This window comes from Echeneis naucrates, chromosome 18 (assembly GCF_900963305.1).
Source record: "Echeneis naucrates chromosome 18, fEcheNa1.1, whole genome shotgun sequence".
Classification (NCBI taxonomy): domain Eukaryota; kingdom Metazoa; phylum Chordata; class Actinopteri; order Carangiformes; family Echeneidae; genus Echeneis; species Echeneis naucrates.
In genome coordinates, this window is record NC_042528.1 from 2,546,304 (window position 1) to 2,573,176 (window position 26,873).

At 42.2% G+C, this 26,873-nt stretch overlaps 2 protein-coding genes across 4 annotated transcripts; both read left to right on the forward strand.

Annotated features, from left to right (window-relative positions):
- Positions 1-128: 128 nt before the first annotated feature.
- tox4b (TOX high mobility group box family member 4 b) lies at positions 129-9,460 on the forward strand. 3 transcript variants are annotated; one of them, XM_029526424.1, is made up of 9 exons: positions 129-250; positions 2,795-2,863; positions 4,793-5,080; positions 5,185-5,445; positions 5,931-6,248; positions 6,517-6,597; positions 6,811-7,473; positions 7,553-7,707; positions 8,081-9,460. In XM_029526424.1, the coding sequence occupies exons 1-9, from the start codon at positions 245-247 to the stop codon at positions 8,136-8,138; spliced, it is 1,899 nt and encodes a 632-aa protein (XP_029382284.1). In that variant the 5' UTR covers positions 129-244; the 3' UTR covers positions 8,139-9,460. The 3 variants fall into 3 exon arrangements, with proteins under 3 accessions (XP_029382284.1, XP_029382285.1, XP_029382283.1); XM_029526423.1 differs by lacking the exon at positions 129-250 and adding an exon at positions 1,829-2,528; XM_029526425.1 differs by lacking the exon at positions 2,795-2,863 and having other exon boundaries at positions 134-250.
- Positions 9,461-10,338: 878 nt separating this feature from the next.
- supt16h (SPT16 homolog, facilitates chromatin remodeling subunit) lies at positions 10,339-19,941 on the forward strand. The gene is made up of 24 exons (XM_029526418.1): positions 10,339-10,749; positions 11,861-11,953; positions 12,245-12,415; positions 12,787-12,939; positions 13,081-13,227; positions 13,597-13,748; positions 14,014-14,186; positions 14,475-14,565; positions 14,649-14,722; positions 14,803-14,915; positions 15,111-15,176; positions 15,459-15,557; positions 15,979-16,094; positions 16,287-16,440; positions 16,538-16,665; positions 16,759-17,021; positions 17,101-17,219; positions 17,421-17,659; positions 17,752-17,827; positions 17,928-18,097; positions 18,181-18,310; positions 18,456-18,582; positions 18,752-18,826; positions 18,955-19,941. Exons 1-24 carry the CDS (start codon positions 10,684-10,686, stop codon positions 19,053-19,055), a joined length of 3,096 nt encoding a protein of 1,031 aa, XP_029382278.1. The 5' UTR covers positions 10,339-10,683; the 3' UTR covers positions 19,056-19,941.
- Positions 19,942-26,873: the final 6,932 nt, after the last annotated feature.

The following is a 26,873-nucleotide window of genomic DNA, read 5'->3' on the forward strand; positions in this document are numbered from 1 at the left end:
TTCAGGTCATATATAAAAAAAATTCATTGTTATCACAGAAAGTTTTAAATCCTGTTAGAAAGCGATCAAATTCCACCGACTTTTATTTTGAAAGTCGCTTTACGTGATGAGGTCACTTCCAGGTGTACGTACAATTCGGAAGCCGGGGCCATGTTGTGATATTTGAGGAAATCAGTTCTGGGCGAAGTTCACTCACAAAAAGTGGGCTAAAAAACAAAACATTAATCAGATTTCGGGGGTGAGCATGGAGGTAAGAGTAGTTGGCATTAGAAACTTCTGACTTAATAAAAAAAGTCACGTCTGTCTTTGAACGCGATGATCAACATCAACACGATCTTTGGTTGTCACAAACACAAGTGTTACGAGCGGGTAAACCTTTATTAACTCATATTAATCCAACTTTATTTCATCCATTCTCCCTTTAAGAGACAGCTAATCCAACAAATTTGGGTTCCGTGTTTATTGTATACTAATATTCTTGTTGAAAGTCTTTAAATCTGCCACCCGGAACTGAAACAACTTGTTGAATATCTGCTCACAAAGTGTAAGTTTAATCATTTTATTTCAAGATTTGGATCTTTGCTAAATTTGCTAAAAGGGTGTCAGACGCGAAAGGGTTTTTTGTGAAAAGCTAAAATAATCAAGTCTTATATTTTAAAACCTTCAGCTCATGACAAGTGACATCCTGCCTTAGATTCCAAAATAAAACCATGAATTCCAGGTGATGAACCTGGGACTTCGTGTCAGAAATGTATTTATATGTGGAGAACAACACAACTGTTGTGATAAGATAAAAAAAATACAGTCACAACAATAAGTCATATTTCAAAAGGACAGTTGTGACATTTTTTTTTGTATTTGTCCTCATTTACACCAATATGTCCTAATATCCTGGTTGGCCTCTGATAGTGAATGAACTCGCCTGAACACATCAGGTGGCAAATCCATTTCGCTCAGTAATCAATTTGAAGTGCATCTTTGCTAAATATTTAAGTCCAGTTTTTCAGAGGAACCTGCTGTCATAATGTCACTGTAATATTTTATCTCATAATGTTCCTATAGAATATTTCTAAAGGTGCTTTAATTAACACACAGAGCTCATTCAAACAGAAAACTTGTGTCATGTAATGTTCGTTCCGCCCCTCCCCTGGTGGAATGGTGAATTTAGGAAACCTGAAAATAATTTTTTACTCCTGGTTGATTATCGGGTACATCAGGAAATAGCAAAACTGCTGTGTTTAGTAAAAGTCAATAAAGGGAACCAAATTTCTCACCCAGTATCTGCTAGGCATGCATGAATTATGAGTCAGCTGGACCTTCAGTAGTTGCACATCTTTCTGTTGTTATTTTTTCTCTTTTGTGGGAAACTTGAATCTATTTTCGTCACTTTGGGCCTGTTGTGTGTATTGTGGTTGTTTGAAGCCTTTGTGGGTTATTAGATTCTGTCTGGACCTCTGTCTTATTTGTTTGGTGCATTTTTGGTGTTTTGGGTATTATTCCCAGTGTCTTTGAGGGTATTTGTGCTTCTTGTTGGGTCACTTCGCGTCTGGATGGTGGCTTTCCTTAAAAAGAAACCAAAAGCAATCAAAACAACAACAACAAAAACTAAGTAATATTTATTTTTCCGTGATGAAATTGAATAATAAAGAAAAAAAATAGTTTTTTAGTTTTTTTATTTTGAAAATCATATCGCTCAACATCCGGCGCTTCCCTTATAGTCGATCCCGGCCTGTGATCCGTTTCTCTGGATCTACTGAGCAGCCTGGCCCGGGCCAACACGAAGCTGCACGGCTGGTTGAAGTATCGTAGGTGTGTGTTTGTGTGTCTGTGTGTGTGTGTGTCTGTGGTGGAGGGGGGGGGACACACACGGTCTGTCTTCCGCCGCTGTCAGTAAACCTTGAACGGATCGGAGCTCCGGAGGAGCATCGAGCAGCTCGGCCGGTAAAGAACCGCCGAAGGAGCCGTCGGGAAGCCGGCGGACCGACCGCTCCGGGGCTCCGGGGCTCCGGGCCGGCGGGTCGGTGAGCAGTACCGCAGCCTTGCGTCAAATCCAGCTAAAGCTAAAACCGTGTTAGGACAAGTCAGCAAGAAAAGAGACGGAGGAGGAGGGGGGGGGGCGGCCACGTTACCTCCGGAGCCGACGGACCGACTGACGGGTTATTTTTGGACCGGCTGCCGGAGCACACATGCTCCGCTTCGGCCGGTCAGCTAACCGCCTCTTATTTATTAGAAATAAGGAAGAAATTACACTCACAGCGTGTCCGGACTCTCATCGTTTCAAACCAAAGGATCATTTCGGTTAATTGCGCAATATCCTGATTTTTTTTTTTATTATTATTGTTATTATATGCATATAAATTAAATTTTTTGTGTAATTGACCGCCACCATCATAGCTAACATATGAGGCCCAGCTGAAAAGATGGACCTGAATTTTTATTCGGATTTAACGGACAGTACCGGGCAGCACGACGGGGATCCGGAGTTCTTGGATCCGCAGTCTTTCAATGGATTTGACTCTGACAACAAGGTGACTCTACCTTTTTTTTTTTTTTTTTATGAATGGGGCTCATGTCTGTCACTTTCACTCTGCATTGCCTGTGTTGAATTGACCCGTCTGGCCCTGAACGCACCTCAGCGTGCAGATACGACCTGATGCGTTTAATGGACACCTGGTTCCTTTGATTATTTGTTGCTGTTGTTCAGTGGGATTGTCTCCTTGGGTAGACGACAATAAGGGGCGGAAATTAGTCGAATAAATCCTTTTTCCTAACTTGTTCAACCTGAATGTTTCAGTTCCCTGGAGGCAGTGACAACTACCTGACCATTTCAGGGTCCGGTCATCCCTTCCTCTCCTCCTCTGAGGTAGGCCTTTACGCCTTTCACTATGTGCCATTCAATTGCTTGCTTATTGATATGGAGCCCCTCCTGTGGACATAAACCGGGCTCACAATCAGTGGTAATTACTAAACCTGCAGCCCTTTGACCCCCCCACCCGTACTTTAAATGTTCCCACTGTGTTTTTGTGTCATAAAGTGTCTGTAATGTATGATTTTTATTTCAACGTCGGCTCCATCAATCAGTTGTGATGTCTGCATCTTGTCTGCTACCAGACACAAATGTAACTCCACTTCAACGTGCGCTCACTGACATACTCACGGTTTTTAGTGTGCCACTAAACCCCTTGACCTCTTCAACCTCGCTGGATCTGCTGGTGGAGTATGAACTGTTTATCAATACTTTTTGGGGTTTTTTCCTACACACCTGCTGAGTAAATTCACATCTCTTGAAGAAAGCTGGTGGGAAACCTTTACTTTACGAGTCCTGTGTCCTTCAGGGGATTTGGCTTCTTATTTCTACAGAATATTTCCAAGAAAGAGCTACACACTTTGGTGCTAACTATACACAACATTTATACTAAAGTTTTGTACCAAATTAGTCCAATACCAGCTAATTTTCAGGTCATTGTGATGAATTCTTCCAGAGAATTGAGTGAAAAATACAGGACCTGTGAAATAAAGAGTAATGGGTATTTTTGGAAATAAGCTGCAAAGTGTTGGGTTAAAATTTTGGGAAGTTGCTGCTGGTTTAACTGCGAGGCGGCTGCAGACGCACAATGATCGTGGAGCCGCTGATTTTGAACCAACCTGCTGCATGAAAAAATTTTATCTATAAACCTTTCAGTGCTGTTTTGTTATCAGAATAAACAGAAGAAGATCAAGAAGAATAGTAATTATAGATTTGTGCGTGCGAAGTGAAATTAAATGCAGCAGCATGAGTTGAGTTTACGAGCATGGTGATATTGTGGTGTCACATCAAGCAGAACGACACGTTATATTATCTAATACTCAGTTGTAACCAGCCTGAAACAGTCTAAGTCTGCCGCTTTATTACTCACTTTTCAGTAACAGTGTAATCACTGGTGTTGTTCACCCTTCAGCACATTGTGCAGCTGAGAGTAACTTTGACAGTTACACACTGAAGGCTGTTAATTTGTGCATGAGTCACAAAACAAGCACAGCCTGGTTTGGAGTCATCAGGGGATCCCGAATGGCCTTATCAGCCGATACAGGCTTTTCCTGCTCAGCTCAGATCCTCCTGAGCAGCCAGTTGCAGGTGAATGGAGTCTTCAGTAGGACGTGAGATGAAACACGCCAGGATGCCACTTTAATACCCGTGCAGTGAAGTGCACCCAGATACGGGTGCTCTGCTGTCAACTTTGATAGTTTTGTTAACACTTGGAGCTACGAGTCCATTGATCGCCAAAATAACTGGAAAGAATTCATCTGCAAATGTTTTGATAGTCAAATCAGGATTTTTAGTCTGTTTTTAAACTAAAATGATTAAAGCTTCTTATCCAAACAGGGCTTCTGAAGATGCCGACATTTGTTTGTTTGTTATTTGTTTTTGGGGTTTTTTTTGGGGTGCACAGGGCTGCATTATATTCAAAGGTGTGTCAAATACCAGTTAATGCAGGAATATGACTGAAGTTTTCCAATGAGTAAAGTTCAAACAGAGCTGCTCACCCCTCTGATGATAGAAGACTTGAATACTGACAGTGATTTTCCACACTTGACCTTAATGGCCACAATTTATCTCTTCTGATCAACTGTTGTCCAAAATAGAAAACCAGGCTGCTGTAGTTACTGACAGTGTCCCTCACCCAACTCTGACTTACCCTCCACTCCAGTTTCTAACTCATCCTCTTTGGTGTTTGAGAATCCTTGCTGTTCCTTCCCTCCTTCCTTTTATTTCTAACAGCGTCTCTTTTCACCGCTCTTCTCTCCTCTCCAGACCTTCCACACTCCGAGCCTCGGCGATGAGGAGTTTGAGATCCCTCCCATCTCTCTGGACCCGGACACGGCCCTCTCCGTGTCCGATGTGGTGTCCCATTTCGGGGAGCTGTCGGACACCGGCCCCTCCGACAGCGTGGTGGTGCCTGGCAGCGCCGTGGTTGAAGGGGACGACCCCTCGTTCGCCTCCACTTTTGTAAACGCCCCCTCACAGGGACTGGAGCACCTGAGTCTGGGCGTCATGAACCAGTCGGGGGGAAGTGCTCTGCTGGGGTCGTCGCTGGGAATGGTGAAGGGCACACGATTTATAATCTCCCAAATTAGCAGCTCAATTCACTTGTACCTTCTGCTCCTGTCTTTAATTTTAATACTTTTTTTTTTTCCCTTCTCCAGGATCTCGGTCATCCCATTGGCTCCCAGTTCAGCAGCTCGTCCCCGGTAACCATCGATGTCCCACTGGGCGACATGAGCCAGGGCTTGCTGGGGTCCAACCAGCTGACCACTATCGACCAATCAGAGCTCAGTGCTCAGTTGGGGCTTGGATTAGGAGGGGGCAACATATTACAACGTCCCCAGTCACCTGAACACCCTCTGTCTGCGACAGCATCACCAACGAGCTCGCTACAAGATGATGACATGGATGATTTCCGAAGGGTGAGTCGTTTTCTCAGCGCCTTCTGAGGTTCGTCAACACGAACACACTGACATCTGCCAGAGTTTGAACTGTACGGGGAATATTTCAAATGAAATATGATCTCTGTGGTTTGAAGTTGGGCGGGGCTCCAACAGGTATTTCCACACACTGACATGACTCATTTAGTGCCTAAAAGTTGCTCGTCTGAATGGGCTGTTGCCAAGGTGACGCCGCTATCAGCAAAGCGGATCAAGCTGCGCTCACAACAGCCAGATCAAATAGATCAGTTGATGTTTGTGGAAGTTTTCAAATGTTCAGAGTTTTTGACTTTATAGTTGTTACCTTTTTATTTTCGTTTGCATTTGGGGGCAGGAGCATAAAGTTGCTGGGAAAAAGTGTTAAACCATATTTTTATACATACATATGTTTCCTGAAAAGTCAGAAAACAAGAAGAAATATTTGGGAATAGTCTTAATTCTAATATTCATCATTCTCTTGTACTCAGAGCGTTCTGGTTGAATCTCCGGTCTCGCTGGCCGTCTCTCCCGGCGTCATCTCCCTCGACCCCTCTCTGTCCGAGTCCCCGCTCTCGGCCCCGACATCCAGCATCTCTCCAGCTGTCGGCCGGAAAGGAGGAACTGGAGGAGGCAAGAAGGGGAAGAAGAAGGACCCGAACGAGCCTCAGAAACCTGTGTCAGCCTACGCCTTGTTCTTCAGGGACACGCAGGCAGCCATTAAGGGTCAAAATCCCAACGCTACGTTTGGAGAAGTTTCCAAGATTGTGGCCTCCATGTGGGACAGTCTGGGGGAGGAGCAGAAGCAGGTGAGAGGGATCTGTCTTCCTGACTGCAGTCACACTTTTCGATAAGCACATTTTTATCAAAGTGGACTGATCTCATCTTGTGGTGCAGATGTCCTTATTTATGAGTGAAATACAGCAGAAACGTTCGATGGGTGATCAGAATTATTAACACAACTGATTTGAAGCTGTAGCATCAGTCTCACTTGTCAGACCTAACCCTGACCTCTGCATTTCACGACTAGATTTAAACATGATGCTAATTTCTGTGCATCATTTTTCCCTTTTTCAGGTTTACAAGAGGAAAAATGAAGCAGCGAAGCAAGATTACCTGAAAGCACTGGCAGAGTACAGAGCTGGTCAGACCTCTCAGGTGAGCCATCTGATTCGCACCCTTAAAAACCTTAAACTCAAAATTTATGAACTGTGAACGTTTCTTGGGAAAAATAAAATCCTTTTGTGTGAGGCATGCTTCAGGAAAATTGTAAGACTCTTCTAAAACTCAAATTCCTTTAAGTGTTGTGTTATATTCCACCTTGTATGTGATGCATGTTCTGATCATTTGGTCTGGCTCTCCCTTCTTCAGGCCCCCATCGAAGTCATGGACACTTCGCCGTCACCTCCATCTCCAGCCCCAGCCCCAGCCCCGGCTCCTGCGGTTTCATCTACCCCTGCTGCGCCCACCCCCGCATCTCGCCCCACCAGGTCCCAGCATTACAACCCGGAGGAGAACACCATCACCAACATCTGTACCTCCAACATCATCCTGGACCTGCCTCAGGTCACAACACGATCCCGTACCGGCGCCATCAAACCCCAACCCCCACCAGCCGCTGCTGCCCCGAACCCCCCCACCGTCACCAAGATCATCATCAAACAGACGCAGCTACCCTCTGGAGCCGTGACGGTCACAGCGACGCCGGCCTCCTCGCCGCGGCAGCCGCCTCCACTGCAGCAGATGCAGAGCACCCCCCCGCCGCCTCGGCTGCAGCAGATGGTGCACGCCCAGGCTCCTCCACCTCTGCAGGCCAAACCACGAGGCGGAGGCTCCGCTGCCACCACAGCTCCTCCCCCGCTGCAGATTAAAGTTGTCCCGTCATCACGCCAGTCAGATTCAAGTACACCAATTATTGTGACGTCGGCTGGTGAAACCGCCACGTCGGGGCCGTCTTCTTCCGCTCTGACGGTGGAGTTGAGGCAGTCGGCTGCTGTGGTGGCGGGAGAGGAAGTGGCAGAGGCAGAAGAAGGAGTAAGCTGAGTAAACTCAGGGGAAATACCTGAAATTTAAATGTCTACATTTGTCTGATTGTTTTTGTTTTGTCCCTCAGATGGAGGTGGAGGTGAACGTCACCCCCGGCCCGAGTGTGACCCCCGCCGCCAGTCCAAACATCTGTGTACGTGCCGGCTGCACCAACCCCGCCGTGGAAAGCAAAGACTGGGACAAGGAGTACTGTAGCAACGAGTGTGTCGCCACACACTGCAGGTATGTGAACTTCACAGCGCTGTGAAGTTCTTTGTGTTCTTAAAGACACTGTGATGACTGTGATTCTCTTCTGTAGCACCATAAACAACACAATAATGTGTTGTAATGTGAAATATTTCATTTTGCACCATAATTTATTTTTCTTTTTATGTTCTCCTGTGAGCTCCTGTGACTTGACCATAATGGGGGTTTGGTTATATTTCAATGAATTATGTTTCAGCTTTTTTTGTACCCTTGAATTTGTGTTACAATTAGACGAGGCCCTGTCAACACCCAGGAAAGGACAATTATTCAACAACTCCATTCTCTGTGCAGATATTGCAGAGTCATACGTTTGTGTAAATTAACATTTTCCTCTCGGTTTTCTCTGCAGAGACGTGTTCATGGCCTGGTGTGCAATCCGAGGGCAGAACTCCACCACTGTTACATAGGGAAAGGACGCATCAGACAGAGGACTGCTGCACAGACAGGAAAAAGGACAAAGATAACACACAAAATGCAAATGAACAGAGGAATGTGTGAATGACACGATATACACCAGACTGGGCTCAGGTATCGGCACATAGCGGTTTGCTTCATCTTACCATGTCAGATGTCGGGCGGCTGAAAGGATAGTATTCAAAAGTGCTATAAAATACTGCTACTACTACTACTACTACTACTACTACTACTACTGCTACTACATCATCATCTCCCGTTCTGCACAAATGGCTTTCTAGCCAAAAAAAGTGACAATATTGCAGAGAAAATGACATTTGTGAATGGATTAATCATGATTATACAGAAGAAAGCAGCAGCAGAAGGAAGAAATTACAGACCTGGGTCTGCTGCTTCAGACTTTTCTATCGCCCGTTATTGTGAATTCAAAATATGGACTTGATAAAAAGAACATTTTATATGTAACTATGGTGTTTTTAATTATTTTGGAAAGGAGAAAAAAAAAGTGCAGTAAGGAAAATCACAATATTTCAAATGTGTTTGGTTCATTTTATTCATTTCAAAAACTCTACTTCAAACCTGTCTGCGCTTCCCTTTACTGTTACACTGAGGATTGAACAATGTGAGTGAGGTGACTTTCTTTTTTGTGACGTGTGGTTGCTTCCATGTTGACGGGCCAGAGACATAAACGACCAACAGGAAGACAAAGCACAAATGGTCTTAAACCTAAATTGGATTTGTGCATGTTAAAACATTTGTAATGAAGCCATTTTAAGGTGGAATCAACCTGCCCAACATCCAAAGTCGTGTCACTCTTAAAAGCCACTTTGGTGTGAAAAACAAAAAAAACAAAAAACTTCAGATAACTCAAAGGATTTTACCTAATGCTTTGAAAACAGGTGCTAAGATTCAGGAAAAAGAAGCTCTAAGGTTCTCTGTTCTCTTTCCTGCTGAAATGCCTGGTGACATAAGAACTTTTTAGAAATGTGGTGCATCTTTTGTTTTATGAGAAACATTCATGGTGAATATTTAAGGCATTAAAACAAACAATGGAATGAAATAAACACACCAGCTCTGATCAGCACTACGAACTGTGACGGGAAAGGGAATGCCGTATAAAAGCTTTAATTTTTAATGTGAGTGTTTGACTTGAGGAATTGCTTTCAGGTATGTTAAATACTCAATGAAGAAGGGATAGTTGCTTTCACAAATCTGCTCCCAGTCAGATGAAATGGTGCAGTGGTCTGGTCTGGTTATTGTAGATACCCTGCAAATGTTTTTAATGGTGAAATAAAAGATTTTATGTTTTAATATACATTTGATGATGCACATTTTGGCCTTAAAGACAACAGATGGCATCTGGATTCTTCTTTGTTTATTTAGAAATTTGAATTAAAATAAGCCATCTGCTTTGAATGTCAAATTCTTTTATTAGATGGACAAGTGGCAGCAAATTTACACTAATTTGGATCAACAAAGAGAGCAGGCTGAAATCAAATAGACCAGAATCATATAATATATTCCTCATCCAAGACTTTTATTTGTACTGGTGTGTCATACTGTGTTTATTTTACTTATTTACATTTCTGAATATTAAATTTATCAGGATTCTTCTGTTTTATATTAAATTGTATAAAAAAATATCTTTAATATTCATCCAAGGCGGCTCTTGATCACAAACACAAAGCTTTTCTCTTTTGAAAGTTTTCACAAAACGGCAGAAAACTTGACTTTCCCGCAGGCGGAAACTTTCGCGCCAGTTCGTCTCGCGAGATCGACGTCACCGGGCCCGTACGATGACGATGGCGGGAAAAGCCACTGTGGCGGGAAAAGGCAGCGTGGTCGATACAAGACAGGAGGCGCTGTTGTTACAAATCATTAGAAATACGCCACACAAACCTTTATATAAATTTACAAAGTGAACGCAAAGACGCCCATAAATTCACCTTAAGATATTTAAATGTTGTGTTTTTTTATTGTTTGTCGTAAAGAAATCAGGCCGTTAGAGTCGAGTTAGGGATCGATTTGGGTCATAAACGCGTTTTAAATATCGTTTATTATAAAAGATGGTGTTTTAGGAGCCGGAGGGGGAGGGAGAGGAAAAAGAGGCACAGAAGGAGGAGATGAAGAAGAGTGGGGGGGGGCGAGGTCTTAATTATACCAGATTGTTGTTTGCGTGGTCATTTGTGTGTGTCTGTGTGTGTGTGTGTGGCGAAGTGAGAGCAAACATTGTTCATGTTTTTAAATTATTTTGTGTTGGGAGGGAGGGCTGTTTAGTTGTTTGTTTGTGTGTTTTACATGGATGACGCCTTTTGTGGTGAAATTAGAAACGCAGTGAGGTGTCTCATCGGCAGGCGTGGAAATAAAAGTGCGTTGTTAGTGGTGGACACGGATCACCACCACCATCATCATCATCACCACCACCACCATCCTCCTCCTCCTCCTCCTCCTCCTCCTCCTCATCATCATCATCATCATCATCCTCCGGCCTGCTGAGAAGCGAAGCCGGGAGCTGGAGTTCGCCTCAGAGGACTCACCATGGCGGTAAACCTGGACAAGGAAGCGTACTACCGCCGGATCAAGAGACTCTACAGCAACTGGAAGGTAAACCCGGACGATTTGTTCGGAGTTTGTGCCTATTCCGTGCTTTATTTACATGTTTTTTTTAACGCGGAGAAAGTGGCTTTTCCCCCCTCCCCGGAAGATGCCAGCCACCGAGTCAGCCGCGTTTTTCAGCCGGGCGAGTGGACTCTTGTTGTCGGCGTGAGCGGTGAGGTCTCTCCCCTCCTCTCCACCTTCCACCCGCCGGCTGCATCCAGAGCCGACAGCCGTGGTGGCAGGGAAGAGGGGGGCCTCAGTCTGCTCGGTGTATCCGGCTTTATTCACCCCAGAAACCGCTTTTCTTTCTCCGTTATCCAGCAGTGTGTTGTATCCGATAAACATGCTAGCTACCTCATGTTAGCACACCAACATCCCATTCACCGCGTTAGCTAGCCTGCTAGCTCTTAACTTTACCCACATGCTAACTTGCTAGCCCAACAGTGGTGCGAAACTGGCCAGTTAGACAAATAAACCACATTAAGGGGGCCACAAAAACATCATTTACAAAGTGTGTTTGGGCTTGACATGTGGCTAACTGCCGAGCTGTTAAAGCTCCATGTCACTTCACACTTGTAACGGGCGCTACGTGCTAATGTTAGCCGGCTAATTAGCATCAGAATAAAGTGACGTGCAGCTCCTGAAAGGGACTTTGTGAGAAAACTTAAACGTGTCAGATCACTTCAGGAAATCATCTTCTTACATCTTCATCTTTAAACTCGTCTCCAGAAGTTGTAGCATTATGTTGTGAAGTGAGTTTGTGGTCGTTTCTGCAGCTTTACCGTGCAGATAAATGTCTCATGTTCATAGATAGGTTTAAAATAGCTGTTTTATTTGCATTGATGTCTTGTTTAAACACTTCTCATCAGCTCTGTGACACTTGTAGCTTCCTCTCTTTGGGGCCAGGTGATGCAGCATCAGGTGCTGATGTTGCTGATGAAGAGTCACACATCAGCTCTCACAGCTGGTGTCTCCACAAACCTCACAATAGAAACGCTGTCTTCAACAATAATTACTCACTTTGGTCTCTCCTTTTGTTTTGTGCACAACATTACATCACATGCTTATCTTACCAGGATTCCCGTATTGATGTGATTTCTTTTTTTTCACCCCCCAGAAAGGAGAGGATGAGTTTGGCAAAGTCGATGCCATTGTGGTGTCTGTCGGAGTTGATGAAGAGATTGTCTACGCCAAATCTACAGCGATACAGGTACGGACGTATCCCCTCAAAGCGGTGTGATAAAATCATAGTGGCTTCTGAGTGCAGGCCTAAGCACTCAGGTGTTACATGATATGATCTAGATACAAGCAATTTCCCACAATCACCACATGTTCTGTTCTGTGCTGTGCAAGTTTGTTGTCTTGGTTTGTTATCTTGGCTGTAAGATGACATATTAGTGTTGAAATGGAGGACTACAAATGCATGGTCAGGCTATATGGGTTAATTACTAACTTTATATCTGCTCAGTTAATAAAATCCCCCTCTCCTTTTTATTCTCAGACCTGGCTGTTTGGCTACGAGCTGACAGACACCATCATGGTGTTCTGTGACACCAAAATCATCTTCCTTGCTAGCAAGAAGAAGGTGGATTTTCTCAAGCAGGTGGCTATAACGAAAGGTAACGAGAATGCCAACGGTGTCCCCCCCATCACCCTGCTCACCAGAGAAAAGGTACTTATAAGGACACAATCGTCTTTGTACAGTTAATCGTGCATGATGTCGAAATATTAGGGTGTGCTTTTGTGATGATTGAAGGGCCTTTTGGAAAGAGGAATCTTTGCGTAGTCACTTTGATTTGAAACTTCCTCTTTTGTGGTTTATGCAGCAGATTTTCAAATTGAGTTTTTTTTTTTTCCCTACTATGATGGCTTCAGCCTGCAGTGCATTTAAGTTTTTTCATATTATTTTGGATCTGCTAACTTTTTCCTGAAATCTCAGCCTCATTAAATAAGGTACTGCAGGTTTTAAACAAATTTGTTTCCCAAAATTAGTGCCATGGCAGTAATGTCACAAATGTTCATGTCCAACTTGGTGTTTTTCAGAATGAGAGCAATAAGGCAAACTTTGACAGGATGATTGAAGCAATCCGAGGCAGCAGAGATGGCAAAACAGTGGGAGTTTTCAGCAAGGACAAGTTCCCCGGGGAGTACATGAAGAGCTGGAACGACACCATCACTGCTGAGGGACTGGAGAAGGTAATAATGATCTGAAATGTCAACTGAAACTTTATTTGGATCTGTGGTTAAAAATAAAGAGCATGAGTCTTGTCTGTACTTTTTATTTATTTTTTTTTTTAAATCAAGACGTCTGTCTCTTGAACTTTGTCCGATTGGCAGGTGGACATCAGCACCGTGGTTGCGTACACAATGGCGGTGAAGGAGGATGGGGAGCTTGGCCTGATGAAGAAGGCGGCAGCCATCACGAGCGAGGTTTACTCCAAGTTCTTCAAAGAACGCGTCATGGAGATTGTTGATGCAGATGAGGTGAGCAGAATAAGCTAAGCTCATCTTTGATACCAGTCATCAGGCTGTTCTGTGTTTTGAAAGGTGAAATCTTTTTCACCACAAAAGCTCAATTTCATTAAGCTATTAGATACACCCAAGTTGGGGAAAATGTTCCTGTACATTGTGATTCTTGCCTGCAATTCCACATTGTAGATTTTGATAAGTTGGATTGTGAACTGCACTTTTGTCAAACTGTTGACAATGCTCCCACAAAGCCATCATCCCTGACATTCACCTCCAGTAGAGTCTGTTCAGCTGGAGAAGATGGTTTGTTTGTGGAGTTTCAGTCATTAAAAAGTCAGCCGTAACGCTGGCAGTGTGTTGAATGGTTCTCCACCCCCCCAACAGAAAGTGCGTCACAGTAAGCTGGCAGAGTCGGTAGAGAAAGCCATAGAGGAGAAGAAGTATCTGGGTGGTGCTGATCCCTCCACAGTGGAGATGTGTTATCCTCCAATAATCCAGAGTGGAGGAAACTACAGCCTCAAGTTCAGCGTTGTCAGGTAGCTCACTTTAAATGTTATGACTGCTTTTTTTATAGAAAAAATGTTTCAATTGAAAATCTCAGGTCTCTTTCTTAATACATGTTGCACTACAAGCTATCAAACTTTCTTTTTATTGATTAATCAGCTGATTATTTACTCAATTGTTTGGAATGTTAACTGTCAGAAGATGAACACAATGCTTCTATTAATATGAATCCATCAGAAGCTGAGGAGAGAAAAGCTGTACTCCTTAGCTGATTTCTCTCTGTTCTTTCTGTGCCAGCGATAAGAACCACATGCACTTTGGCGCCATCACATGCGCCATGGGGATCCGCTACAAGTCCTATTGCTCCAACCTGGTGCGAACCCTCATGGTGGACCCACCTCAAGAGATGCAGGACAACTACAACTTCCTGCTCCAGGTGGAGGAGGAGCTGCTCAAAGAGCTCAAACACGGTAGGATCAGGAACATGCTGGGAATGTGAGAGCTTTGGGAACTCACTGGCAAGCTTCCGTGTTACTGATCCAACTCCAATCATTAATAAAGTCAAAGGAATACTCTCCGTTATTTGTTGTGGAAAATATCAGTTTCAACTTCCGGCAACCACAGGAAATATTTGAGTACAAAACTCATTCATATACAAGAAAAGCTCAAACTTTCTTAAAAAATGACTAAAAGTAGGAAGTATCAGAATAATAGTTCTAAGCAGCAGGATCTTTGTTAATGTTCTGTCTCCCCCACAGGGGTAAAAATCTCTGATGCCTACAACACTGTTCTGGACTATGTGAAGAAGGAGAAGTCAGACCTCGTATCAAAGCTGACTAAAAATCTTGGGTAAATGAAAATTAACACACAAAGTCTTCTTTCTGTCTCACATACCTTTCACACTCATTCTGTCATTTTCTTGCTCTCTGCAGCTTCGCAATGGGAATTGAGTTCAGGGAAGGCTCGTTGGTTTTGAATGCAAAAAACCAGTACAAACTGAAAAAAGGTGAGCGTTGGTTTTCGGGTTTCAAAACAAACATTTAGTAATTTCCACTCACTTGATATAATGTTGTCGTCTTTGTCCAGGCATGGTGTTCAGTATCAGTTTGGGTTTTGCTGACCTCATAAACAAAGATGGCAAAAAGGAAGAGCAGAAAAAGTACGCCTTGTTTATTGGTGACACAATACAGATCAACGAGGTGAGATCCACTTTTCACATGTTTTTTATTTATAAAACAAAAAACTGTTAATGTGAATGTATGTAAAAGCTCTTTAAATGGAAGTTCCTTCATTTTAAAACGGCTGCTGGTGTATCATAGTACAATAATCCAAATTAACTTGAGTGTGTGAAATCACATCACTTGATGTCTCACAACCCAAAATATTTGTAACAGGAAGAGGCTGCCACGATACTCACACCAGTCAAGAAGAAGATAAAAAACGTGGGAATCTTCTTGAAGGTAAGTGTCTTTCCTCGCCATTTTAAAACATCTGACCAACCAGGCTGTTTTTATTTTTCTCGTTGTATCTATATTCATGTTTTCAGTATATTAGAAGAATGTCTGGATCTTAAATTGGTCGGAAACAGGCACAAACACATTTAGACCAGAATGTTGCTGATTTAAACATCAGTGATTGTTTTGCTGCTCAACAGAGTAGAAACCTGAAAATGGCCAGAACTGTATCACAAAATGACGTAATATTTTTACATTTTATATATTGTACTTGTTTTTGTTTGTCAGAATGATGATGAGGATGACGAGGAGGAAGATGGCGATGATGCCGAGGAGCTTCTGGGGAAGGGAGCTCGCAGCGCCGCACTGCTGGCAGACAGAACCAGAGTGAGTGTGTTTTCGAACGTATGTGTGGTGATCAGTGTTTATTTGCCGCCTTGACAGATGTTAATAACTAAGACTGTGAATGTCTTTGTACTCTACCAGCTACTTGGGAAGGTAAGTATTCATTGTTTCTTCTAAAATCTCATCGGCTGAACTGGTTTAGTTGTAAAAACACACCTGCTGATGAGAAAATGTCATTTTCATTTCAGTCAGGTTTCGTCTGTTTTCATTCATTTATCTATCTTTTTTTTTATTTGCCTGTTCATTTTTTACCATCCAAAGCTGTAACACATGCCTGTGTTCTGCATGTGTGTTGTGATTATTTATTTATTTTTTTTTATTTCCTTCCTATTTCCTTCCTATTTTACTAAATCTGACAAGTGTCTTTGTGCGGCCACTCAGTTGTGTATTTTATCAAACTCAGAACGAGATGACGGCGGAGGAGAAAAGGCGGGCTCACCAGAAGGAGTTGGCCAATCATTTGAACGAAGAGGCCAAACGCCGTCTGACTGAGCAGAAAGGAGAGCAGCAGATTCAGAAGTGAGTGTTGAAGCCCTGAAGGGAGTGCTAGAAGACACAGCTTGATAAACATAAATAAGTGAAAATTGACTCTATTCTTAAGCGCAGAATCAAACTGCTAATCCCCATTCATCTGTACGCAACAGCTCTTTAATGTTGCAGAGCTGTAATTAACTTTGGTCATTAATTGAGTTCTCTCCTTTTTCCTCTCAGGGCCAGAAAATCCAACGTGTCTTATAAGAACGTTTCCCAGATGCCCCGAGAGAAAGACATCAGAGAAATGAAGATCTTCATTGACAAGAAGTACGAGACTGTCGTCATGCCCGTTTTTGGCATCGCCACGCCGTTCCACATCGCCACCATCAAGGTACGCCACCGTTGTCGTTTTTATTTCTTACTGTTAAGAGATAAACGTCCTTCATTTAGAGTGATCTTTGCTTTTTGTTCCCCTCACTTGTATCCAGAACATCAGTATGTCTGTAGAGGGAGACTACACATACCTGAGGATCAACTTCTACGTCCCAGGCAGCTCTCTGGGACGACAGGAGGGAAACATCTTCCCCAACCCTGACGCCACATTTGTCAAAGAAATGTGAGTCCCAAGTGTTTTAATCATCCTTATAATAAAAAAAAAAAAAAAAAAAAAAAAGAGAGAATGGTAATTTAATCATTAACTCTCCCTCAGCACGTACCGCGCATCCAACCTGAAGGCTCCGGGTGACACGTCGGTTCCCTCCACCAACCTGCAGAACGCCTTCCGTATCATCAAGGAGGTACAGAAACGATACAAGACGCGAGAGGCAGAAGAGAAGGAGAAGGAAGGCATCGTCAAGCAAGATTCGCTGGTCATCAACCTCAACCGGAGCAACCCCAAACTCAAAGACCTCTACATCAGACCCAACATCGCACAGAAGAGGATGCAGGGTTCCCTGGAAGCACACACCAACGGTGAGGAGACCTTTTGAAATAGGTGTTCGTTAACTCAAGGCCTGAAGCCTCCGACTCAACCTCTGGTCTCCTCCTACAGGCTTCCGCTTCACATCGGTCCGCGGCGACAAAGTGGACATCCTTTACAACAACATCAAACACGCCATCTTCCAGCCGTGTGACGGGGAGATGATCATTGTACTGCACTTCCACCTCAAGGTGTTTGTCTGTCTTTCTGTAGCTGACTTTGAACCTCAAGCTATCTCCTTTAAAAGAAATAACGTTGATCTTGAAACTGGTAACTATCATTTTGTTGACTGCTACATTCTAAAAGAAAAACAAACTGGAAAAGAAATCGATATATTCTTAAGTTAAATGTCAGTATGTTTAATGCTTCTTCGTGTCTGTCTTCTCCCCCAGAATGCCATCATGTTCGGTAAGAGACGCCACACGGACGTCCAGTTCTACACGGAGGTCGGTGAGATCACTACAGACTTGGGCAAACACCAACACATGCACGACCGAGACGACCTGTACGCCGAGCAGATGGAGCGGGAGATGAGACACAAGCTCAAGTCGGCCTTCAAGAACTTCATCGAGAAGGTGGAGACGCTGACTAAAGAGGAGCTGGAGTTCGAGGTTCCGTTCAGAGACCTGGGGTGAGCCAACCGGACTGAGGAGAGGGCAGAAGGTGGAAAAGACTCCACAAAGCAGCTGGACTGATTGCTTTTTGCTGTCTCTTTGTTTCCAGGTTCCAGGGCGCCCCCTACAGGAGTACCTGCCTGCTACAGCCCACCTCCAGTTCCCTTGTTAATGTCACTGAATGGGTGAGAGCCTTCAGTCTGCATATGATGTCTCCCACTTTAAAATGTCAAAAATACTCACGCTCCTCTTTCCTTGTTAAAATCTCTTCCTGTTTGTGTCCAGCCGCCGTTTGTCGTGACTCTGGATGAGGTGGAGTTGGTCCACTTTGAGCGTGTGCAGTTCCATCTGAAGAACTTCGACGTGGTCATCGTCTACAAGGACTACAACAAAAAGGTCACCATGATCAACGCTGTGCCCGTCAACTCCCTCGACCCGATCAAGGAGTGGCTCAAGTAAGACAGACCTGATTTCCACGCTAATGCTCTGTTCCTCAAGAGTCCGGCATCGGCTGCATTCACACGTTTTATCTCTTCAGCTCCTGTGACATCAAGTACACAGAGGGAGTCCAGTCTCTGAACTGGACCAAGATCATGAAGACCATCGTCGATGACCCCGAGGGCTTCTTCGAGCAGGGAGGCTGGTCTTTCTTAGACCCAGAGAGCGAGGTGCGTTCAGTGCAGTGGATGAGTTTCAGATTTGTCCTTCCTTCAACATTAGACAGCAACTTGTCTAAAATGCCTTTTTTTTTTTTTTTTTTTCCCTCCCCCTTGTATTTGAATGTTTGGTTTATCTGGCTGTGTCTTGTTTTAGGGAAGCGGTGCAGAGGAAGATTCAGAGTCTGAAATGGAGGATGAAACCTTCAACCCGTCTGCAGACGAAGAAGAGGAGGAGGAAGAAGACAGTGATGAGGACTACAGCTCAGAGACAGAAGACTCTGGTATGATGTAGATCTCTTCAAATCGATAATGTCGCCCTTCGTTGTGGTTGAATTAATTCTCATCAGTTTCATGACAAACTAATGAAGAAAAAGAACGAGCTTATCAAACATTTTGAAGTCATCCTCTTATCCAGACTTCTTATTGGTTTGTGTTGTTTTTGTTGTAAAGACTACAGTGCGTCGCTGGGCAGCGAGGAGGAGAGCGGTAAAGACTGGGACGAGCTGGAGGAAGAGGCCAGAAAAGGTTTGTATCTGATCCACCTGATCTGATTGTGTCAAAGCGCTTGGAAAACTTTTCCTGAAGTGTTGTGTGAGTGAAGTTATGACTTTAAAAATAGATTAACTGTTCGTGCCCCCCCACCCCCTCTCCAGCTGACAGAGAGAGTCACTATGAGGACGAGGACACCTCCAACAGCAGGAAGAGAAAGGTCCGGACACCAGCCCCACCCAGCAAGAAGAAGCGACGGTCCTAAATGTCTCTCTCACATACACACTCACACACACACTCATACTGCCAAACCTACGTGACCCTTTGACCCCCACCAAATCCCCGCCGGCTCTTTTTTTTTTTTTTCTTTTTCTTTTCTCTCCCCCCTCCACTCATACTCTTCAAACAAACGCACACACTCAGACACACGACATGTACATAGATCTAGACGCCCCTTTATTTTATTTTTTCTTTTTCTGTCTTGGACAGTGAAGTGTCGTGTTAAGAACAAAAAACAAAACAAACAAAAAAAGAAAGAAAACCAGCAGGACAGACACACACTTTTCATTTCTCATTCATTAGTTTCTTTTCTCCATTTTCATTCAATCATCATTCTTTTTATGTCCTCCCAACATCCATCCATCAGGGTTTTTGTGTGTGTGTGTATGTGTGTGTGTATGTGTGTGTGAGTGAATGTGTTTAAATGGGTTTTTATTGCAAGCATTGTTTATTTTCTGTTCAAAAAGATGACTTTCTTAACTAATGGATAATAAAAGACAAGACTTGACATATCATCTGCCAAGTGTTTTATATAACTGAGAAGCTTATGATTCCCTCTCATCACTTCCCCTCATGTTTTCTTCAGTGTTTGTTCAAATGTGGGAAAAAGATGGAAAATCTTTGTTTTTTTGGTTTTTTTTTTAAAGGGGGCAGATACTTTTTTTTTTCTGGGTTTGTAAATGTATGCGGACACACACATGCGCACACACACACTGTCACTCTAGCACTTGTCCTCCTCTTTGTCCCCCCTCTTTATTTTTTTTTCTTTTTTGTTTGTTCTGTTGATTCTCAGTAGAGATGTTGTACTGTTAATTCTGAAAATCCTGTTTTTGTTTTTGTAATAAAATTAAAAGGAACTGTAGTTTGTTTTCGATGGTCTGTTTCCTCTTTGAGGTTCAGCAGCGTGTTTAGTCGTATCGCGGCTCTTTTCTTTCCTACTTCAGCTCATTTTTCAGTAAAATGTGTCCCCTTCAGTCGTTGGTTTTCCAACCATCCTCCTCACAGCTTGTTTGGTGGCTCGTTGCTTTTCCAGGTTCTACTTTTTAATTTTTTTTATCATTGACGAGTTATTGCACAGAGAAACATGTATTTTGTCTTTATCGATGAAACTGAGGACGTGTAGATTTAAAGTCAAGCCTGTAGGTTTGTCATAGTCTCCGAGTCCTTTTGCTTTATGACAAAAACTGGTAAAAGAAGAGAGTTTTGGCAAGACATTTTAGGTCTGTTCTTTTTCTGCATTCCTAAACAAAACTAGTATGAAATATCAAGACAACATAAAAGGTATAGAAGTTTTATTTATTTATTTATTTTGCCGTTTTCCTTGACACAAAAAGCTTAAAGCCATTAACTCAGTTTTTACTTGTTTTTCAGTTTTTGAAGCACCTGTGATTCAAAATGTACCCATCGCATTCAAATTGCACAAAGTGATTACAAAAAAAAAGATTGTGGCTGAAATCATTTGCATACACGAGAACAGGAGAGTTCTGGGGCATTAAGAAGGACTGTGATTATGGCAGTCAGCTAAAAGGTGAAATCTGAGTTCAGCTGGAAGATATTTAAATATAGTATTTTACTGCTTTGGTTTAATTAGCGAAATATATACTAGGAGAAAACCACGTTATTTGCAATTAATCGTTGCCATGGAAAGGATTATTTCATTTACCATGGAGAGTCTTATCAGAGACGTGAAGGTCACTGGGTCAGAAGTAGCAGGCGGTATAGAGGAGGTTTTTGGGAGGAAAAAGACGGGGGCTCAGTCAGAGTAGGTTTGTCCAGCATTGCAGATCTTCCTGAACTGATTTCAGAAGAACGGTGAAGTTTAATGTAAATAGGTCTGACAGCCTGGGGGATGGGGTGATGTGGTCAGTGCATTGTGATACAGATAGAATATTGGCTGCTGCGTTTTGAGTTGTAACAGGAGATCAGATCATTTATCCCAATTGATTTGAGAGTTTATGATTTTTGATTAGGAGGTTTTGCAGGAACAGTAATATGTCATCTGTGTAGGGGGTGATTTTATGACGCATGTTTTTTGTCCTGATGCCAGCGATGAGCATATTGTGGTGTATTGCTGCAGCTAGCGGTTCAATGAAAATGGTGAATAATAGAGGTGAGAGCGGGCAGTGAAGCTTTGTGACGTTAGTCCATTAGAGGTGATAGTGCCTGACAGTGAGCGGTATAATGGATTGGCCCAGCAGATGAATGAGTCCCCAAAACCAAACTGCTCTAAAAACAAGAATTTCCAGTTGACTCTGTCAAATGCTTTCTTTGCTTTCTCTGGAGTTTTCAATAAATTGTGTGACATGATTAAACATAAGAAAATTTGATGAAGGAACGTTTCTCTGAATAAATAACATAATCTGCTCACTGGAGCCGTTTAACCGCCAGCTTTATGGCAATTTTTCAGCCAATAGGACAATAAACTTGATATCACACTTTACTACCCTCCTTGTCCCGTAAGTGACGGCAGGAATAAAAAAGAGGCGGTCTATGTGAGAAATGATGACGGCGATAAGTGCGAAGTGCAGGCAGAGGGCTCATAGATTGAAGTGGAGAAATCGAAAATATTCCTCACCACCAGCTCCAGTTCACCGGCTTCATCCAACTCAGCTTAGACAGGTAAGAATAAACATCGTTTTCCTTTTCAAACCATCTAACGGTGTTTATCTTTTATTTAATGGTTTTGAAAATGCAAAAACATGTTCTATAGTACTTCAAGGAACTTAACATTTACAAACGTGTACAAACGTACACAATTATATTCTTACACGCATATGAACTTAAGTTTATGCACATATATACACAATGAGGAAAAAAAAAACAACCGTGTGTTTTAGTGTATATTTGTGACGGAAACTGCAGCCATCTGACAGGATAGAGACCAGAGTCACACCTCGCTCCTTCTCAAAATGGTCACTGAGTAACTCATTTGTGTGACGTCAAAATATGATTTTATGACTAATTTTAACGCCCAAGGCCTCATTCACAGATAATAATGGATCTTTGAATTTAAAAGTGCTAACTTACAGGTTTTCAACGATCGTAGTTCCTCAGAGCAAAACATGAGAACATGTAAGCAGATGTAACATAATGTCACTTTGTATATGTGTGATCAGGTGATTCAGCCTGTTAGGAGGCCTTTAGGATATTAAGCTTGTTTAAAATGCTTGATTGTTGTGTTCTCACCATTACATATAATAACTAATGTTTTTGTTCCCCTTTTTCAAAGTAAATAAAGGATGAGTGACCCTCTGGGTTTTTTTGGCGCCAGTATGGAGGCCAGCCGTGTCCTTCAAGGGGACAGAGAGAGGACAGTCGTGCAGATGCAGAATGTGGCCCTGGGCTGTCTCCTGGCTGGTGTTTGCATCGGTGTCCTCGGATTACTCGCCGTGATGATTAGTTTCTGCTGCGGAATAATCGGGGGCCGACACATAACGATGTTGAAAGCAGCTCTGATCGTCACAGGCTTCTTCCAGTGTCTGTCCACGCCCGTGGTGGTGATGCAGCTGTTGGGTGACTGGTGCACCTTGAGGTACTGTTCCAAGCTGCTGGCCTTGTGGTTTGCGTCCAGACGGTGTGGAATGCTTCTGCACCTCTTGGTGGCGCTGGAATACGTCCATACCTCTCAGCCATTGCGAGGCCCTAAAGCGGTGCCACTCTACTTGTCGGTCCCTCTTGTCCTCACCTTAGAACTCATCCGTCTATTTTCCTTTGAGGTGATTGAATCTGCTGTGGGTTTGGGTGCTGTGGGCTTAGCTCTGTTGTTACTTATAATTGCGGCCTGCTGCAATTCGAGCATCATTGTAAAGAATATCTACAAAATTATGCTCCTGGTCTTTTTGTCCTTTGGTGCAACTTACTGTCCAAGCTTTGTGTACGAGTGCATGATGCTGAACGGGGAAACGGTTTCTCGGGAACTCTATAACATATTTCTGTGCTTGGCAAACATGCGTCTGATAGCAGATGCAGGTCTGTGCTGGGTTACCTCTATAGAAAACGATGCTTCACGGGAAATAGGAATTGGACAGGTGAACCCTGAATTTGACAAAAACAATGATTTCAAACACAAATTAGGTTTTAAGTCCAACGTTCTTCACAGGAAGAAATAATAGGATCATTTATTAATTTATTTGACGATTACAATGAATGTCCCATCAAAAATCCTCCACAACGCACAAAACTTTCCAAGAAGGAATGTCCCACAGCTGATCCACAGCCCCATACTAATCCTTTACATTTCAGTGTGATTAATGAGTGAATTGATAAAGTGATTGTTAAAAAAACAGATACTCATTCTTAGAATTCTAAAAGCCAGAAAAATAATCACATCAGAGCTGTTTTCCTTTCACAGTAAGACCTCATTTTCTGTCACTCTCTTTTTTCTACTTATGCATTACTGTTATCATTGATTTCACTTCTGTAATTGTTTTTCTTTTTTGTTTCTTGCTCTTCGCAGTTACATATTCTGCTCAAAAGGTTTTTGTATTATTTTTAAAACTCAAAGTCAAACTGAAAAACTATTTATGAGGAAATGTGAGGCAGCAATGCTATTCAGTAGAAATATTGGCGGTGCAGATCCATAAACTTCCCTGTGTCGGGAATAATGTAGTGAAAATGTAGCAGCTGTCTTCTGTCTGGTGCTGTGTTTGAAATGAACAGGAAACTTAATTCCTACATTTCTGACTTAAGCAGAGGAGCAAACGAAAGGGAGGAAGTAAAAGAAGAAAATGCAACTCTGACTAAATGCTGTAAAGTTTGCCGTTAACATTTAAATTTTTAACAATCAACCTCATACTGTCAATTCTGATAACATTTTGCAGATGAGTAAGTACACCACTATCTGTATCCTACACAGTGGCGGACTTAGCCATTTGGGGGCCCCCCAAAGGGCCTTGTATGGAGCCTGGGGCTCCAGGCAAATGCCTGGTTAGCCCTAATAGGACGTTTAAGTTAGAACGTGATATTTTCACGGTATTACAATATACAAACTTACCACTTTATGTCGTGATATTTTATTGTTAAAATAATAAGTGTGTATATTGTTCTGACAATAAAATGTATTGTTCTAACAATAAACCTATTTCTTCTTTTACTGACGTGGCAGCACTCGGCTTCCGTAGTTTCCGTACCTGTTCAACCATTTACATTATCTGTAACCGTATTCGTACTCGTAAGGGGAGGGACGAAAACCAGACGTGTCCGAGTTTATACAAAAGTCGTATTTTTAAGCCTTTAATTGATACGGGTTTGTCAGGAGTTGCTTTATTTATTGTAGGCCTCAATATATTTTTGAGCTGCAATCAAGTTTTTACCACATAACCCCAGAAAATGGGGAAGATTTGAAACGTTTGGGTTTTAAAAGCTATTTTAAACTGATGATGTAGTAGCGTGGATGTGGCTTAACTCTTTACCTCGATCAGGTAGATGTAAATGTCAATGTATGTCACCTCCGGCCGTTCAGTGTTATAATTTTTCTGTAAAAATTAAGGGACAATGAGAAAGATCCCCAGATGTGTTTTTTTTCACTCTGTCTTTTTTCTCGCGTACAGCTACCGTGTTAAAATAATCATCTAACATGTTGAAATAATGTTTTAAGATAACTACTGGACAGCGTTTTTTTAATTGTGCCGGCGATTTTTTTTTTCTCTTCCGGTAGGCGCGGCTTTTGGAGTATGACGCGTTAAACTCTGTCCTATCACAGGACGCCCTGAGGGGGCGTTTCCTCCAGCCCTCATATGACTCATGCTGTACTCGTCGATATATCCGTACCGCATCCGGCTCAACCCTAAACATTTTTTTTTTCTTAAATTATGCGTTTAAATTCTCTTTATTGTGCATTTTAATAGCATATAAGCAACACTATCAGAATACTTCAGTGTTTAGCTTCAGTGTAATATAATTGATACGGCCACATGTCTGCAAGTTCAGATCCAGATGTATATCTGCGTATACAAAGGACACGTTTATGATATTCCTTGATTTTGTTTGCTGATTTAAGGCTGTGCTGTTTACTGCTGCTGGATGAGCTCAGTGTTGTGTCAGCTTTGAAATGTTGTAGTATGATGCCCTTTGGTGGCAATGTAAATACACTGTGCTACTATCTCATGCATTTATTTTAATGTATGTTATCCCCAGCCCGAAAACCAAATCTGAACCCTTAAATATTTCTTTGTCCTCACAATGATGATTTCAGACAAACTGTGACAATTTCGCACAAACTCTCTCACATAGTTTCAGTCTTAGATCTGAACTTTTTCATGAATCTGTTCATGATACTATAACAAGATTAAATTCCATTAAATTCATTACATTAAAAATTAAACATTGTCTGCCAAATTAGTCTTTTGATATGATCTTTTTGTTTTCATTTCATTTCATGCTTGGGGATTATATTTTAAGTAAACTGTAATTAAAGTAACTATTTATGGAGCTGTTTAACGCCAGCTTTATGGCTATTTTTTCAGACCAGCAATAGGACAATAAACTTGATATCACACTTTACTACCCTCTTTGTCCCGTAAGTGATGGCAGGAATAAAAAACAGGCGGTCTGCGGAAGCAATAATGACGGAGATCAGTGCGAAGTGCAGGCAGAGGGCTCATAAATGACACATTATAAATTACACCTCCAGCTCCATTTCATCTGGTTCATCCAACTAAGGCTCGACAGGTAAGAAGAAACATTGTTTTCCTTCTCGAACCATCTGAACACGAGAAATTATTATCCGAATATCTTCATTAAGGGCCTTCATTTAGTCTCATGATGATGGATTGATATCATAGATGGCCCTGGAGTAAAAATCTTCTTCAACACAACATAATGTTGATTTTATTCTTTTTTTTTTTAAGAGGAAAATGGGCCAAATGGTGTAGTGTGTATTCTTGTTCTATCGTACTTCAAGGAACTTAACATTTACAAACGTATACACAATTACATATGAACTTAAGTTTATGCACATATATACACAATGAGAGAAAAAAAACAGCCCTGTATTTGTGACTGAAACTGCAGCCATCTGACAGGATAGAGACCAGAGTCACACCTCGCTCCTTCTCAAAATGGTCACTGAGTAACTCATTTGTGTGACGTCACAATATGATTTTATGACTAATTTTAACGCCCAAGGCCTCATTCACAGATAATAATGGATCTTTGAACTGTTGTAGTATGATGCCCTTTGGTGGCAATGTAAATACACTGTGATACCATCTCATGCATTTATTTTAATGTATGTTATCCCCAGCCTGAAAACCAAATCTGAACCCTTAAATATTTCTTTGTCCTCACAATGATGATGATCTCATGTAGTTTCAATCTTAGATCTGAACTTTTTGTTGTTTTTTTCTTATGAAACTGTTCATGATACCATAACAACATGAATTTAGATTAAATGAATTAAATTCAAAATTAAAACATACCTGCCAAATTAGTCTTTTGATATGTCCTGTGTGCTATTATGAAATGTCTCTATTGGATGTTCAAGATTAACAATGGCTTTGTGACATTAGTGGGCCTAAAAGTCTCCTTTAAAGCACTTTGGTTTATGAGCAAAGAGCCATTTTCCCCAAATCTTAAATTTTACAATTTACAAACTCATCTCTCACATGACCTCCAGTCCTGACCCATCAGGGTCAGTGTATCCAGAAGAGCACATTTGTCTGAGATCTAGATCAGACTCTGTTTGTCGAAGAGTGTTGCTGTGTTTCCAGAGTTGGAAACAGGCCTGAGAAAGCAGAGAGCAAACCAAATGTCACTCATGCAAACACAATGCATTGACAATGCATTGTGTGATTGCCATTAATCA

Excerpts from the sequence above, each read along its gene's own strand:
- tox4b (XM_029526423.1), top strand. The coding sequence starts at position 2,421 with ATGGACCTGAATTTTTATTCGGATTTAACGGACAGTACCGGGCAGCAC. Across the intron at positions 2,529-2,794 it reads GATTTGACTCTGACAACAAG|TTCCCTGGAGGCAGTGACAA; the intron begins GTGACTCTACCT and ends TGAATGTTTCAG. Across the intron at positions 5,446-5,930 it reads ACATGGATGATTTCCGAAGG|AGCGTTCTGGTTGAATCTCC; the intron begins GTGAGTCGTTTT and ends TCTTGTACTCAG.
- supt16h (XM_029526418.1), top strand. The coding sequence starts at position 10,684 with ATGGCGGTAAACCTGGACAAGGAAGCGTACTACCGCCGGATCAAGAGA. Across the intron at positions 14,916-15,110 it reads ACACAATACAGATCAACGAG|GAAGAGGCTGCCACGATACT; the intron begins GTGAGATCCACT and ends TATTTGTAACAG. Across the intron at positions 17,660-17,751 it reads GTTCCGTTCAGAGACCTGGG|GTTCCAGGGCGCCCCCTACA; the intron begins GTGAGCCAACCG and ends CTTTGTTTCCAG.